The sequence below is a fragment of the Mastomys coucha genome, chromosome X (assembly GCF_008632895.1).
Source record: "Mastomys coucha isolate ucsf_1 chromosome X, UCSF_Mcou_1, whole genome shotgun sequence".
NCBI lineage: Eukaryota > Metazoa > Chordata > Mammalia > Rodentia > Muridae > Mastomys > Mastomys coucha.
In genome coordinates, this window is record NC_045030.1 from 154,034,532 (window position 1) to 154,051,002 (window position 16,471).

Consider the following 16,471-nt stretch of genomic DNA (forward strand, 5'->3'; position numbering starts at 1 on the left):
ATGGAGAAATTTACATGTAAATAAAGAAAATATCTAATAAAAAAAAAGAAAGAGACCATTTTGTATATACAATCAAGTAACATTATACAGACTGAGCAGGTTATATTTAGGAATATATACATATATATGAATAATAGATAGATGAGATAGATAGATACATATAACAATAATTAATGAAAAAGAGGTGAAGAAGTTGAAGGAGAGTGAGGAGAGTTTGGAAGGAGGAAAGGGAAGGGGGAAAGTTGTAATTAAATTATAATCTCAAAAATAAAAAGTACAAAGTGAAAAGGCAAACTAAAGCAAGGGGAAATATTTTCAAATCATATATGTGTTAAGGCGCTTATATCTAGAAAGAACATTTACAACTCAATAATGAAAAGACAATTGATTTTAAAGCCAACTAAGGCTCTGCATACATATTTCTCCAAAGAAGATAAACAAATGGCTAAGAGATGAAAAGACACTAAGCATTATTAATTAGAGAAATATCAGTCAAAACTAAAAATAGACATGTTACACACATCAGGAGAGTAATAATAAAATAATAAGTATCAAAAAAGTGGCATAAGTAGGACCCTTATGCATAGCTAGTAGAAATGCTCTATCACCTATAGAAGAACCTTGGCAGCTACTCATAAAATCAGACATAACTTTATTTAACTATATGACTCTAGAATTTCTCTCCTAGGCACATACATACCCAAATGAATAATGACATATCTATAAAAATTTTTGTATGTGAGTTTGCATAGCAGTATTATTTATAGCAGCCAAAAGGTATCAAAATTTCACATATCTATGTGCTGATAAATCAGTAAACAAATGTGTGGTATACAATGAAATATTATGCAGTCATAAAAAGAAATGATGTATCAATAACATGCCCCAACATAATTATTAGAAACACTATATTTAGTGAAAGAAACCAAATACAACAAGTCTATATGATATAGATTCCTCTATATGAAATATCTGGAGTAGGCAAATTCTCAGAGACTGAAAATAGAATAGTAGATGCTTAGGGTAAATAAAGGAATACTACTATATGGGAATGATAAAAGTATTCTACAATTAAATAGTGCTAATAATTGTACAATCTTGTGACTACATTAAAACTACTGAAACATATATTTTTAAATGGTGGAATTACAGTTTGTAAACTATTCTCAGAAAATGAAAAAGGAGATGCTGTAGGCTTACAAATCAAAAGGAAGTTACTGTGCACCTGAGGAGACATCTATTTACTAGGTTATACAAAGTAAGCACTAACTGTCACACAATGTGACACAATTCCCATGGAAATATATGCTACAAGTAGCAATGAGCAAGAATGAGAGCAGCTTCTGCTTGAGGTTACCTGCTGTTGCTTGAAGGCCTGAAGAAGTAAATCAATGTCAGTAAACGTGAGAGGAAACTGCAGCCGAGGACCATCATAGGAGTCAGGCACATCTATCAACCCCACATATTCCTCTCTATCCTGGCTTTTGTTTCCCAGCCCGGTGTTGTCAAAAAGTCGAGTTACTAATGCTGAAAAGGAAAGGCAAAGAGTTATAAGATGAAGACTCAACATTCTAATGCTTAACAACGCCCTATTAAATTTCTATCTCATTTAAGACACTGTACTGTTATGAATGCCAACATATAGAGTGTAAAACTATGAGGAATAACTGTTTCTGAGGCCAGTAACTAGTATCCCTTTCTGGAACTGTACTTTCTCAAAGCAGTGAATCCATAATCAATGGGTAGGAGACCAAGAAGCACATGGCTGGTAAGTTGAGGTATTTTGATATTCTTGAGTTGAAGCACTAATTCTTTTGTCTACTCTGACTTATCAGACTCTTACAAGCAAGGCTAAAAGGATGAACGATGCACTGTATTTGGTTCAAACAGCTGCTGCTATTCATGAACTACATAAAATTAAACTGCAGCATTCTATTTTTCCTTTGTTAAATACTTCAAAGGATTTTATTTAGCTTTAATTGATTTATTTTTTCTCTTTACGTACAATGTTTCTCATGTGATTTCCCACCCCCACCCCCTTAGGAACAAAGCAGATAAAAAAGTAAATGGCAAACCATAAGCAGAAATAACCCAAGCTCTCTCTCTCTCTCTCTCTCTCTCTCTCTCTCTCTCTCTCTCTCTCTCTCTCTCTCTGATATTTCTGTATAGTAACAGACTTCATGCATTGGCCATTTAGAAAGGCAATTTAGTAAGGCTGAGACCCACAGTCATTTCTTGCCAAGTTGTCCAGGAAACAGCCCCTAGACAGAAACCTAGACAACCCAAGCAGAGAAAGATGAAAGAGGATGTGGTATACTGATTGCAAAGTAGCCTGCCACAATATTCTGTCCTAACTTCTATCCATGCTTCATGGAATGTGATTTTTAGCTATTTTCCCTTGCTTTCAATATAAGCTAGGCTCATAACTTATATTACCCTGAACAATGTGGTCCAAGGGCTACCTATCAGCTCCAAGTCCAGGTCTCAAGAGGCCTTATATAATTCCATGCTTTCTGTTCTGGAACATAGCCATTTCCACTCAGTCCATGCTGTCCTACTGAAAGGCCAATTACATGGAGTAGAGCAGATCAACCTAGGTAAGGATGTCCTAGATCAGCTAATAGCTGGCAGACCTCTAGACACATGAGTAAACTCCAGCCAAGATTTAAAAGCCTGTCAAATCAACTATGCCAAGATCAGAAATGTTTGAATAATTTGTAGACTTGATAGTAAAAAAACCACTTGGATACTATGAAACTGAGATATTGTGGTTACTTTTTAGTATTATTATAGTAAGAAATAACTGACCAAAAGGACAATTGAATGCTCTTCAACTCATCAACACTTATTTGTTATTAAAGACATCATAAGTTTTCTGAAAAAACTCTTTCCTGAATATTTAAAGTTGGTCACCTGTAGAAGATATTATGCTAATAGATGTAGATAGAATACATGTTTTCCATGATCAATTACAATAAGCAATACAGTCAGAAGTAAATTTGTAAATTTTTCTAAACTAAGAAATAACATTTAATAATTACATAAAAATATATCCTAAATTTTGGTATGTAGGATATATTTTGCTGATAGTTGATAATGCTTTATAAAAAGTAGAACTGAAATATAATAAAATCTATATTCAATGAATAGCAGATATTATTTTTGCTTTGATTTTAGTCTGATACTTAAGGACAATTTAATTATTCAATTTATGTTAGAAACCAGAAATGCAGAACATCCTGCTAAACTTTATTTCTGATTAATCATGTAGGCAGTGATGCCTAAATGCTCTACTTAACTATCCTAATAATCATGCCATCCATTTCAATTGGGAATTATCCTTCTGCAAAGGAAAGATGAAATATCAGGCTTGCTATTTCTTGGGAAAAATAAAGAAGTGACACCTCCACCCACAGGATCTCCACAAGAATCTCCAGCAGTTTTTCCTGTATCAGCTAACAGAGTCAGAAAGCTTTTGTTATAGACTGTAAGAAAGTTATCATGAAGTACATATGACTAAGAACTAAGAACTAAAGGATCTTGTTTTTAGGTGAGGTATGTATTTATTGCATGACTATAGTGTTCATGGAAGAGGCTGTACAGCTTTTGAAATGTACCTGACTTTAAAATACAGATGCTAGCAGAAAAGAGAAAGAAGTTGAATGTATAGGTCTGTATATGCTAATTCATATGGAGAACCCATACACACATGCAGCCCCCTTTCAAGTTCTCAGACACTTGGAAAGTCACTTTCTGTTGCCTGTACCTTCAGTATAATCCTCTCTTTAGGTTCTGTAACACAATAAAACATGGCTGAAGACATCTCTAATTTAAAACACTATCCTGAATCATAAATCTGCATATACTGACATGTCTATATTTATTGTTCCCACTGTTTCTTCTACCCCTAGACAACCTTTTCTTTTGTATCTTTTTGCTTTGGGTAATTTATCTTCATCCTTCAAAATTCAGCAGGCTTCCAAGTTTGAGTCCCAGATTATATCTTTTCAATAATGAAATGATAATGATGAAGACAATGACAACAATTATGAATTCCTGAATGCTTACCATGTACCAGACAATGTTATGAGTAGGTGAGGATTGTTATTTTTTCATTTTATACATCAAAATGGAGCACAGTATGTAGAGAAATGGAATCCTGCCCCAAAACTGCATGTGGGCATGTGTGTTGTGGTATGTATACACATATGTGCAAGTGTACAAGTGCATGTGGAGACCAGAAGTCAACATTAGGTGTCTTTTTCAATTACTTTCTATGTCACTTTTTGAAACAGGGTCTCTGACTGAACCTAGAGGCCATTGATTTCCCAAGGCTGGCTAGCTAAAAGCCCCATGGATTCTTCTGTCTTTGCCTCTTCAGCACTGGAATTAAAAACATATACCACTGTGCCCAGATTTTTCTGTGAATGCTGAAGATCCAAACTCAAGTCCTCATGCTTATATAGCAAGGTCTTTACTAAGTGAGTCATTGACCTAGCCCCCCAAACTCTTTTTGTCTCAATCTATTTTTTATGCATAATAAATAAATCTTTTTTATTAGATGTTTTCTTTATTTACATGTCATATGATTTCTCCTTTCCCAGTTTCCCCTCCAAAAAGCAAACAACCAAACAACAAGAACAAACCCATGCTGCCTCCCCCCTCCCCATGCTTGCCACCCCACCCTCTCCCACTTATTGGCCCTGGCATTCCCCTACACTGGGGCACGGAACCTTCAGAGGGCCGAGGTCCTCTCCTCCCACCGATGAGCAACTTTGCAATCCTCTACTATACACATGCTGCCAGAACAATCAGACCCCTCCATGTGCAGTCCTTGGTTGGTGGCTGAGACCCTGGGAGCTCTGAGGGTATTAGTTAGTTCATATTGTTGTTCGTCCTAAGGGGCTGCAAACCCCTCAGCTCCTTGGGTCCTTTCTCTAACTCCTTCATTGGGGACCCTGTACTCAGTTCAATGGATGGCTGTGAGCCTCTACATCTGTGTTAGTCAGATACTGTCAGAGCCTCTCAGGAGATAGCTATATTTAGGCTGGCTTGCCCTTCCTTCAGTCTCTGCTCCATAGTTAGTCTCTGCAATGATGATGACAGGAGGCTCAGGCCTTACATCAATCTATTAATTTACATTCTAATCGAAGTTTCCCCTCCTTCCTTTCCTCCCAGTCCCTCTTTCCATCTCACCTCCTCCCAACTCCCAGTCATTGCCTCCTCCATTTCTCTTCAGAAAAACACAGACCTCTCTTGAATATCAACTAAACATGGCATGCCAAGTTACAGTAAGACTAGGTACTTCCTCTCTTCTTAAGGCTAGACTACACAATCCAATAGGAGGGAAGTAGCTCCCAAAGTCTTAGCCATTGTGATTTTTACTCTCTATAAAAATGCATTTATGTTATTTATATACTCTTAACTGATACATTGGGGAAACTAAACTCGGGGAGGCATGAATGAAAAGACTACCTCAACAATGAAAATTGTTTGTGTGCTAACCAAAAATTAATTTTCAAAGGTCACGAAAAACATTAAGATTTTTAAGTTAAGAAAACATTCAATTTTCCTGGTCAGTGCCTTCACCCATGTTGTCATTTCTCTCCTTTTTATTGGCTAATAACAAATTCTGTCAATGCCAGTGATTTAATTCAAGTCTAATTGTGTAAAGAACAAAATAAAATATTCTTTTAGAATCAATAAGCTTAGTATAGCCCTTCCTTCTATAGATTTAATGACCCTAATTCTTAAAATGTTTAGTGATAAATTAATGGAACTATTTCTCTAAGCCAACTCTTCAATAAAACTGCACAATATGAAATACTTGAGATTACTTTATTTTAATTTTGGTGTTTGTGCATGAATTTCTGCCTGCATGTATATGCCTAGTGCACTCAAAGGCAAGAAGAGCTCATTGGATTCCAAGGCACTGGAGTTACAAATGGTTGTGAGCTGCTACCTGGGGATTAGGAAATGAACCTAGGCCTCTGCAAGAGTAGCAAGTGCTCTTAACTGTTATGCCATTTCTCCAGCCTCCAATAGGAAATATTAATCTATATTGAATCATTATCCTTCTACTGGGCTTTTATCAACATAAAAATTAGTAATAGAGATTCTCTTCTAATCACTATTGTATATCATGTATGAAAACTAGGCTTTAATCTTTCTAATGCATATACTGTCCTTGTGGCCTATAACTAATAAACAAGAATTCAATGAATGTAAGCAATATATGAAGATTTGTGCAACATTTATTTGGAGTTAATCCTTAGTTGTTTTCTGCATGTAACTATGTGAACATGGATTTAAACTAATTAAATATAATAAAATATTAACACAACTAAATGATACCTCTACATGTTATAAAAAAATAACTTTTAAACAGTTGCCTTCACCGTGCTGCAACTTCTTGCTTCTCTACTGGCTGAGAGCAAATAAATTCTGTCCCTGCTTATGATTTAAACTTACAGAAAAGATCTTGTCTTTCATCTGGACAGGGAAAAACGTATATTTTTAGGAAAATTTTGAAGTTCACATTTTTTTGCCACAGAAATAGTATCCGCTTAAGTAATAACCTCCAACACATTTGAAAACAAGGTCTATATAGTTCTGGACAAAGAAAAGCACCATATGACACTTAAAGTCATTTCATTTCCTAATTATAAATCTGAGTCAAAATCATTAGTGTCCATATATTAAATTCAATTGATGCCAAGATGACATCTATTAGAGTAAATATTATTTTTTTATTTTAAAAAATATGGAATGTAAGGATACTCTCATAATTATTTTAAATAAATAAGTGATAGTGGTTTCTATTAAGTCATCAACAAAAAGGACTGCCTACATTGACTGTTTTTTTAAAATGCACTTTTGCTTTCTCTAGCCAATGCAATAAGACATGAAACTGAAACAAGAGCAGTAACAATTATATAAAAATATTATAATAAAAATTCTGTTGATATGATAAAAACTAACCTAAAGAAAAACTCCAAAAATTTATGAGAATTAAATATAATACAGAGATTAATTTCACAAACTTCAATAATAATTTCATCATTGAGAAGATCAAAACCTAGGATGGTTACCCTCAAACCCTCAGATTCTACACTCAAAAAAGTTAAATAATTAATACTAATAATCTTATTAATCATGAATACTAGATGAAATAATGGAAATTACTGAAACACATGGTACGTGGTAGAGTTTATTACAAAAACATCAGTAATAATACATAAACTAATAATAATATTCAGTAGAAGCACGAAATAAGATATGGTCATAAAATTTAATCAAATGCTACAAATAAGTACTGGGAAGATGGTATGCTGGAAAATATTCTATTCACCATAGCAACAAAAAAAATTAAAACACTAGTACCACAAAAATTAAAAATATACATACATACATATACATACATACAGGTATTCCTAAAGAGCATTTATGTAAACTGTGTGGTATAAGAGGACATGTTGGCTGATGGGGAAGCAGAAGAAAAGTCTAAACAACACTTGCATATGACTCAGCCTACTCCCACCAGTCTCTGTTTAAACCTATGGCAACTTTGCCTTTTTAAAGTTTAAAAAAAAAAAAACTGGAGAAGAAACTGTTATAAATGCAGACCGGGAACTTGTATGTGGACTCTACTCTCTATTAAGTCCTATGGGCCTGTTTTAGCTCTGAAAGTAGAAGAACAGGGACATAAGCCAGCATGGTTGGGTTTTGCATAGGCTGTAGTGTGCTTGCCAGCACAAATATTACTTTAGGACCCCTTTCCCTTTGATAATCAAAATGTCTTGAGACATTTGAGACATGTCAAAAATCAGTCACTATCCTGGCCTAATATTTGTGAATGTTTAACTTTCTGGCTGCTAAACGATCTTAGCACTTCAGCAGGCCTAGGCGGAAGTTGGCTGGAATCCTCCCACCAAAGGTGTGAGAAAACAACCTACAAAGGTCATGCATGGTGGCATATGCCTGTCATTCTGGTGCTCAATATGCTGAGGCAGGGAGATGAGTTCAAAGCCAGCTTGACCTACATAGAATGTTCAAAGTCACCTTATCCTTACTGAAACTCTGCCTCAGGAAATGAAAAGCAGAAGGGAAAAGGTGAAGAGGAGAGGAGAGGGAACAGAAGGATGGAGGAAGAGGAAGGGAGTAAAGAGGAGAATGCATATGCTCACCAAAAGATATGTACATAAATATGCACGGCAGCACGATTATACTGCCAAATTGAAAACAACCCAAGCACACATAAACAACAGAATGCATAAATTATAGTGCATTGTTAAAATGGAATGCTATTCAATGATAAGAATGACTTAATTACAATAACATGAATGATCTCACAAATACAGTGTTGCTTAAAAAGAAGCTAGATGCAAGGTCTATTCTATATGCTTCTACTTCTACAAATAAACCACAAACAAGCATAATTAGTTAATTTATGACACAGAAGTTTAAAAATAGTTCCATAGTGTAGTGGGGGTTGGGGTCTAACTAGACAAAGCATAAGGGAGGTTTCTGTGGCTCCAATCATGATCAGGTGATAGTTTTTTCTTTTGACTTTTGAGAGAAGATTTTATGTAGCAAGGATGACCTTGAATTACTACTTCTCCTATGTCCTTTTCAAAAGCTGAGATTGTAAGTTTGTGTCACCAGGCTTGCCTTCTACAGTGCCAGAGACTGAGCCCAGGCCATTAGCCTAGCACTCTGTCAACTGAGCTACATCCTCACCAGCGTGCATTAGTTCTTGTTCTGAGTACTTGTTTTCAAATAAATTTCAGTCATATATGATTTGTATATTTTCCTATAATGTGCATTATATTTCAAGAAAAACACTTTCCCCTTCTTTGAGAAGAAATGTTGTTATATTTTTAAATCATATGCAAAGTTTCTTTTTTGAAATGCGGATTTAAAAAAAAAAAAAAGGAGAGTCTGAGTAAATATCTGTGAGCTGCAACCCAGCCATCTGTGGCTCTAAAACCCCATCAAAGTGACTCTGAAGTGAGCATAGAATAACGTATTATATCTCTAGTAGAGAGAGAGCCATGTTTCATTTTATCATATTTTGCCCCCCAAAATATTTTTGACCAAGAACATGAAGCACAAATGACTGTCTTCAAAATACCAAAGTACCTATTCCATTCAGTTCTTCAGATTTATTTATTTTTATGTATGTGAGTACGCTGTAGCTCTCTTCAGACACACACCAGAAGAGGGCATCAGATCCCATTACAGATGGTTGTGACCCACCATGTAGTTACTGAGAAATGAACTCAATACCTCTGGAAGAGCAGTCGGTGCTCCTAACCGCTGAGCCATCTCTCTAGCTCTCCATTCAGTTCTTAACCACCAGGGTTGGCTATTCCAGCACTCAGAAAGCTTCTATGGATCTGTAAATGCCTTATTAGTTTCACTTGTATATGCTTGGCTCAAATCATGCCACTAAAATACCACTCTTCTTGACACTTTGAAGAGTATTTCTAGGCCAGCAAGATGGTTTAGTGGGTAAAGTGCCTGCTGCTAAGCCTGACAACCTGAGCTCAATTCCTAAGATCCACATGGTAGAGAAAACCAAACACTGCATGTTGTCTTCTGATAGCCATACACATGCCACGCATGTCAACACATTCTCCCTCTCTTCCTCTCACCTCTCCCCCTCTCCCCCTCTCCCCCTCCCCCTCTCCCTCTCTCCCTCTCTCCCTCTCTCCCTCCCTTTCTCTCTCTCTCTCTCTCTCTCTCTCTCTCTCTCTCTCTCTCTCTCTCACACACACACACACACACACACACACACACAGGGAGGGATGTTCCTAAATACCTTGCATGATGTTAAATAAAAACAATGGTTAGCACAAAGGAATTTTTGGTTTGGTTTAGTTTGGTTTTTACAGCTTTTAGATTTGACATCTACTTTGGAAGAAACAGGGAGATTTTATTTAGCAAGAAAAATATATGTCTTCTGTATAATTATAATTTTAAACTCCTATACTGTCTGCTCCTGAATCAAAATGTTTATATAGATAATAGACAAATTGATGATACCTGCATTATAGAAAGTATCTTAGTCCAGTATTGTAGCAGAATATCACAAACTGGATAATTAAGTAAACATGAGTTTATGAGTGGCCTTGGTTGATTTCTGATTCTTTTAAATTCTGGTTCAGAAAACATTCAAACTGAAATGAGTCTTGTGTACCTTAAGTATGAAAAAGTTGTCGATTTTTAAAGGGAATTAGTATAGATACAGATTTTAAAAATTCAGATATAAATTAGAAATAAAACATAAACCACAAACTGTCTAAGGGTTCTAAAAGTTAGAGAAATTTACGATCAAGGAGAAGTGTTGGGTAAAGACTTTATGCTGTAACTCCTAGTGTGACTGAAAACATCACACAACAAGGAAGAGGAGCAGGGTCAGATCCTTATTCATAAGGTCACTGGTCACCACTGTTGGAATAATGAATCTATTATGGAGAGTCTCTAACTTAAACAGCTCTTACAGGGCCTACTTTACAACATATTTCATGAACTCTGGGGGAAATATTTGAGACACAGCAAACATACAGACCAGAGAGAGAAGAAGAAAAATTACATTTCATCTAACATTTTCACCTTGACTCCACTGCATGAAATACTCATAATACTTGGATTTTTGTAAGCATATAAGTTCCATGAGTAAAACATAAGATCTTCTTTACTGAGCTACTGTTATGCATCAATAGATCAAGACAAAGTACTTAACTAATGAATGCTCATATTACAATTTCCTTTTAATTAAATGCTGATTTAGCAAATCCCATTCAGATAAAAAAAAGTTGTTTGTTAGATGTCATGCAGACAAGAAAGGTAAGCATCTTTTAATCGCATAGCATCTCCCATTTTCATTTACATTAGACAATTCAATGACTAACAACTGCTTTTCAAAAGCCTATACTTTAGGAGTGGAATGAATGTTTGGTGGTTAAGAGTACATACTGTCCTTGCAGAGGACCTGAGTTCAGTACCCATATTGCAGTACGTGTAACCTCTTGCAACTCCAGCTCCAGGGAATCCAATGTCCTCTTTTGACCTCCATGGATTCTGTACTCACCTGCACACCTCCACAAATATACAGACAGTGGGTGGGTGGGGGAACACTCTCATATATACAAGAGGGAGGGGGGAGGACAAATGTGGCAGGGGGGTTGTGGAGGGGTAACCAGGAGGTGAGATATCCTTTGAGATATAAATGAATGGAATGACTAATAAACATATATAAATAAATATAAAGAATAAATAAAACCTTAAAAGGATAAACTTTCTTCCCACTTACCTGAATCTTCATTATTTGTCTTTGTATAGTTTTCCAACATGAATGAAAAGAAGTTGGATAGCTGTACAAGATAAAATTATATAAATCATTAATAAAGAGTAAGAAGCCACTATAGCAAATAGCAGAGTTCTACTGAAGTCCCTTACTCTCCTGTTGTGTTCATCTTCCAGCTGCAGCACATGCCAAGAGTCACAGATGGGCAGCACCACGCAGAGATGCAGAGGACATTATATATGCATTCTTCCCTGGGAAGCTGCCCATCTACAACTGACTGAAGCAAGCGTATAACCACGCAGCTGTCCACCTCCTTGCCGTGTATGGGACAAGCTATGATGTATGTCACATTTAAGCAATTCGCCTGGGATCAGGCTGAAGTTACACTTGTTCAGAAAGAATAGTTTTTTTCTGGCTTCTTTGCTGGTCTTGTCTTGCTTTCTTTACTTCCTTAAAGGTTATTTCAGAAAATAATCCACCAATCTCGGTAAGTCACTGTCTCAACCAGAATTCTCAACCAGGAGTCCATTCTAAGGCAACTACAAAGTTTTGTTCAGTATGCTCTTCTTTTTATCTATTTGATGGCATAATAAATACTGTTTAAAGTGATAGCCTCCATGGGTTTGGAGAGATTGATTGTTCAATGGCTAAGAGCACTTGCTGATTTCCCAGAGAAACATGGTTTGATTCCCAGCACACACAGCAGTTTACAAAATATATGTAATTCCAATCTCAGGGGATTCAATTCCTTTTGTCCTCCATGGGTACCCAACACACATGGTGAACAGACATACATGAAGACAAAACACCTATACACACAAAAATAAATAAATACTTTTTAAAGGCTTCTAATCAGAGCAAAGGGAACACTGAATCTTTTTGTTGTGGTGGTTGGTGGTAGTGGTGGGTTTTGACTTGTTTTTGTTTTGCTTTGTTTTGTTTTGTTGGTTGGTTTGGTTTGGTTGATTTGTTTTGTTTTGTTGAGACAGGGTCTCACTGTGTAGCCCTAGCTGTTGTGGAACTCACTATATAGACCAGATTGGCCTCAGACTCATAGAGATCCTCCTGTCTCTGCCTCTTGAGTACTTAGATTTAAGACATGTACCACCATGCCTGGCCTAACTTGTATTATTTTAGTGGCTCCAAGAAGAGATTTGCCAACTTAATTTTTCTTTTGAACTTCGTTTAATTATTTTTACAGACCATAGTCAGACACTTAAATATGGTTGTTAAAACTTTAAACAATATCAAAGGAAAATAAGAAGTCTCTCTTAATACCCCTGTCCACTCATAAACGCCACCATGTCCCTGCCCATAGCCATTATGCAGAGTTTGCTGTGTTTCTTTTTCCAGAGTTTGTTTGCATGCTTAATTTTCTTTTACATACTGGGAATAAGCTGGGTTGGTTCTTTTATTAATAACTACATAGAAGAACTTTTTAAGATCTTTTTATGGTTAAAAGGTACTCATTTTTATCAGTGAGTATTAAAGCTAGAGTTATGAATTTTGTGTGCTGTAAGCTTTATAAAGGAGTCCCACATTCACAGATTTTCTTTTAGAACTTTCATTGGCTTGTTCAGATAAATTTGCCTTTTTTAAGGCCTAAAAGTAGCCTGTCTGAAGGGGTTTGGAGATAGCTTTGTTGGCAAAGTACTTGCCATGAGAACATGACTTTGATCCCAGGAACCTATATAAAAAGTCAGACAGGGCAGTATCTACTTATATTCCCAGAGTTGGAGAGGCAGAGACAAGAAGATCCTCAGCAATTACTTCCCTAATAGCCCAATCTAACTGAGGAGTTTTAGATCTCAAGGAAACATCTTATCTCAGAAAAACAAAGGTAAACATCTCTTAAGGAATAACGCCCATTCCACACACATACGCATGTATGTACACTCCTATACCCACACACACAAGAACATATGCAAACACAACTATTTTTTCTGGGCTGAGGTTATGGCTCAGTGGTATAGTGTTTACCTAACATGTACAAGGCTCTGGGTTCAACCCTCCCGCTTGCATTTTTTTTTTAATTTCCATTCATAAAGTAATGACTTCATTTACCATTAGGAAATATGCTCAAAAAATAGAAAAAGACTATTTTTATTAGTTAGACATCTGGCATTGCTCTAAAAATGTGAACTTCAAAGCTGAAAAACATCTTCCCAAATCACAATCTCTCAATAGCTAGTTCCAAAACAATGTCATTACAGCCTTGGTGAAAGCATTTCATGAAGGTTCCTCTGCTTCAAACAGACCCATAGTGTCATTCTTTCAAAGCAAGAAGAGGAGAGGGAGGGAGAGATAGAGAAAGAAAGAGGAGGGGGAAAGAGAGGGGAGGGAAGGATGGAGGGTGGGAGGGAGAGAGAGAGATGCTTCTTGCCAAACAGACCTGCATCTGGCCTTGCTCATCAGCATATTCAATAGACTGGAAGATGGCGAGGGCATAATGTTGTCTGGCCTTCAGTCGAGCGCTGTACCGTCGGTACCAGTTTTGGATGACTGATGCAGCTCTCACTACTGCAGACCCACAGGATATGAAAGGCAGAAAAACACAATTACATACAGTTTTGTGGGAAGCAGGTGCTTTAACAAGAAAACAATCAAACAATTTTTTAGTCCTACAAAATAGGAAAATTATAAACAATGAGTTTGACCTTTATGCTTTTTATAAAATGTTCTTAAGTCTCAAACACTCAGAGAGCTCAGAGAGCAATGATGCCATAGCCATTAAGGGTAGATGTTTCAAAGTCAGACTGCCTGAACTTGGTGCTGGCTGGCTGTCAGTCACTAGGAAAAGGAGTGCAGAATTACTGTGAATGCATACCATGGAGTATCTTGTCACTGTGAGAAGCAATGGATTAAATAAACCCTTGGAAATATGGGTGTGCTGGCTGATACAAACCTATATATGTATGTGTGTGTGTGTGTGTGTGTGTGTGTGTGTGTGTGTGTGTGTGTAGGAATAGGGAAACTTAACTGAAAAAAAAAGGGCTCCATAAGATTGGCTTCTGTAGGGTATTATCTTGATTAATGATTAATGTAGGAGAGCAAAGCCAATTGTGAGTGGTGTCCCCTTGGGAAAGGTGGTCTTAGATGGTATAAGAAAGCAAACTGAATAAGCCAGGAGAAGTAAGCCATTAAACCGTACTACTCCATGGCCTCTCCATCAGTTCCTGCCTCCAGGTTCAATCTCAGTTTCCCCAGGAGTTCATCTATTTACCAAGCATAGAGGTACTTGTTCAACAAGGTTCACCAAGTACTTATAGAGTCCCTACAGTCCTCCAACACTGCGAAACTTAGAGAGATAGGAATACCTACTTATGCTCACTTAGCCAATAAGTGGAAATGGACGATGAAAACTAGAGCACAGACCTGCCTCTAGGGCCCAAGCTTTTTATCTCCAAAGAGATGTTGACCTATTGCTCTTCCTCAGTTTCCCCATTTACACAATGATATAATGAAAGAAATGATCACTGAACTTTCATCTACTTAGTATTAACAATGTTAATAATAGATAGCCAAGCTGATTTCTAATTAATAATAGATTGGTCTACTTCAACACTTTCAGTGCCCACAAATATCTTCATATCAATGATACATGTAAAGAAACTGAGTTCAGAGCAGCAAGTATGTTGTTCAAAGTCACCTAGCAAAGCCTGAGTTCTGTCTACTAGGGCCAGTTACTTCATTCCCTATTCTATTTAGACCTATCCTTCCTTTGAATAATAACCACAATTTACTAAATACCTAGTATAGTTTGGCAGTAACTGGACACTACATATACCATCCGTTCTGTTCTTTCCCAGTGCAGGGAGGCATGGAAGCTAACATCCTTCTTCTGTCTCTGTTTAGACTCTGTGAAGGGCATGGTTGAAACCTTAACACTCATGGAGGAGTCACTGCTTTCTCTGGTAAACAAATGTAGTTGTTTGGTTCTATTCTGAGGCAGTATAGAAAGACAGGGAGAATGAAGGGAATGTGGAAGGGAAAGGAGCCAGTCTCTCTTCCTGGAGTCTGGTGAAAGTATTAAGCCAGCTGTGAGTCAAATATTCCACAGGTATAGGATATCTTGCTATGAGTTGTTGGTCAGAGAGACTCCACAGGACTTCAAAATAACAGCCAATTGCTATTACTCTTGTTTACCCACCAGAATTAGATGATAAGATACTATTTCTGAAGATACCATGTGCTTTTGTTACACCATTCATGTATTTCAGTTGGTAAATCCAACTGGTAGCTTCCTCTCTGCTGTCTCGTTATCTTAGTGCCAGAAGGCACTATGAGGAACTTGATGGGGAGAGAAGTCATCCACAGTTTACTAGCTGTGAACTCTGAAGGCCACAATGCACTATACTAGGCAAGATATGCTCACTGGTGGAAAAGTGTCATGGCTGTTATGTGGATAACTAAGGAGTTTCTGGTTGGATTTGAGGTCTACTCAAAAGAAGGAAGTTCATGCCTGGCACTATAAACTGTAGTTGAGGAGGTCATAAGCCTCAGGATGAAATTTACTACTATTTTATTTTTTGGCAAAATGGATGTCAAACTGCTTTCTAAATATTTGTGTTTATGCACATAGATGGATGCTACCTTCACTCTGTGCCAGAGAAGTTCCTGTGTGCAGTAGGAAATGATTAATGCAAAAACTCATAATTAAGCAAAGTCTTGCTAATAAATGACTTTAAAAACATATTTTAAAGTTTATGTGATGAGTATTTCCCAAACATGTATGTATGTGCACTAGGTACATGCCTGGTGCCCTCAGAGTTTCAGAAGAGTGGTGTTGGGTCCCTGAAACTAGAGTTATGGGTGGTTGTGGGCTACCATGTTGGTGCTTGGAATCAAACCCAGATCCTATGTGAAAACAACAGGGGTTCATTACTGCTGAGCCATCTCTCCAGTCCTATACGTGACTTGTGAGTGCTCATCCCAAATGGAGCATCTATATCACCCCCTCCAGGACCAAGGAAGCATCAAGGAATAAAGAGTAGGAATAAAGAGCTAGAGGATGGGTAAGGACATTGTGAATTGCTGTCTTTTGGACGTAACTGGATGTTACATCCATGAACTCAGATCAGTGAGGATTGCCTGCTCCTGACTGGGCTCATCAACATTCTACCATGTATGGAACAGGAGTCCATGCGGCCCCACCCCTCC

At 37.1% G+C, this 16,471-nt stretch overlaps 1 protein-coding gene across 5 annotated transcripts in view; it reads right to left on the reverse strand.

The window, feature by feature from the left end:
* Window positions 1-16,471, reverse strand: part of Ppef1 (protein phosphatase with EF-hand domain 1) — a 111,652-nt gene that overhangs the window by 51,706 nt on the left and 43,475 nt on the right. For all 5 annotated transcript variants that reach the window (XM_031376740.1, XM_031376739.1, XM_031376733.1 and 2 more), the window contains 3 exons: window positions 13,704-13,831; window positions 11,318-11,378; window positions 1,358-1,527 (listed from right to left, as the gene is read on the reverse strand). In XM_031376740.1, the coding sequence (XP_031232600.1) occupies window positions 1,358-1,527; window positions 11,318-11,378; window positions 13,704-13,831 (359 nt within the window). The remainder of the gene's footprint in view (window positions 1-1,357; window positions 1,528-11,317; window positions 11,379-13,703; window positions 13,832-16,471) is intronic.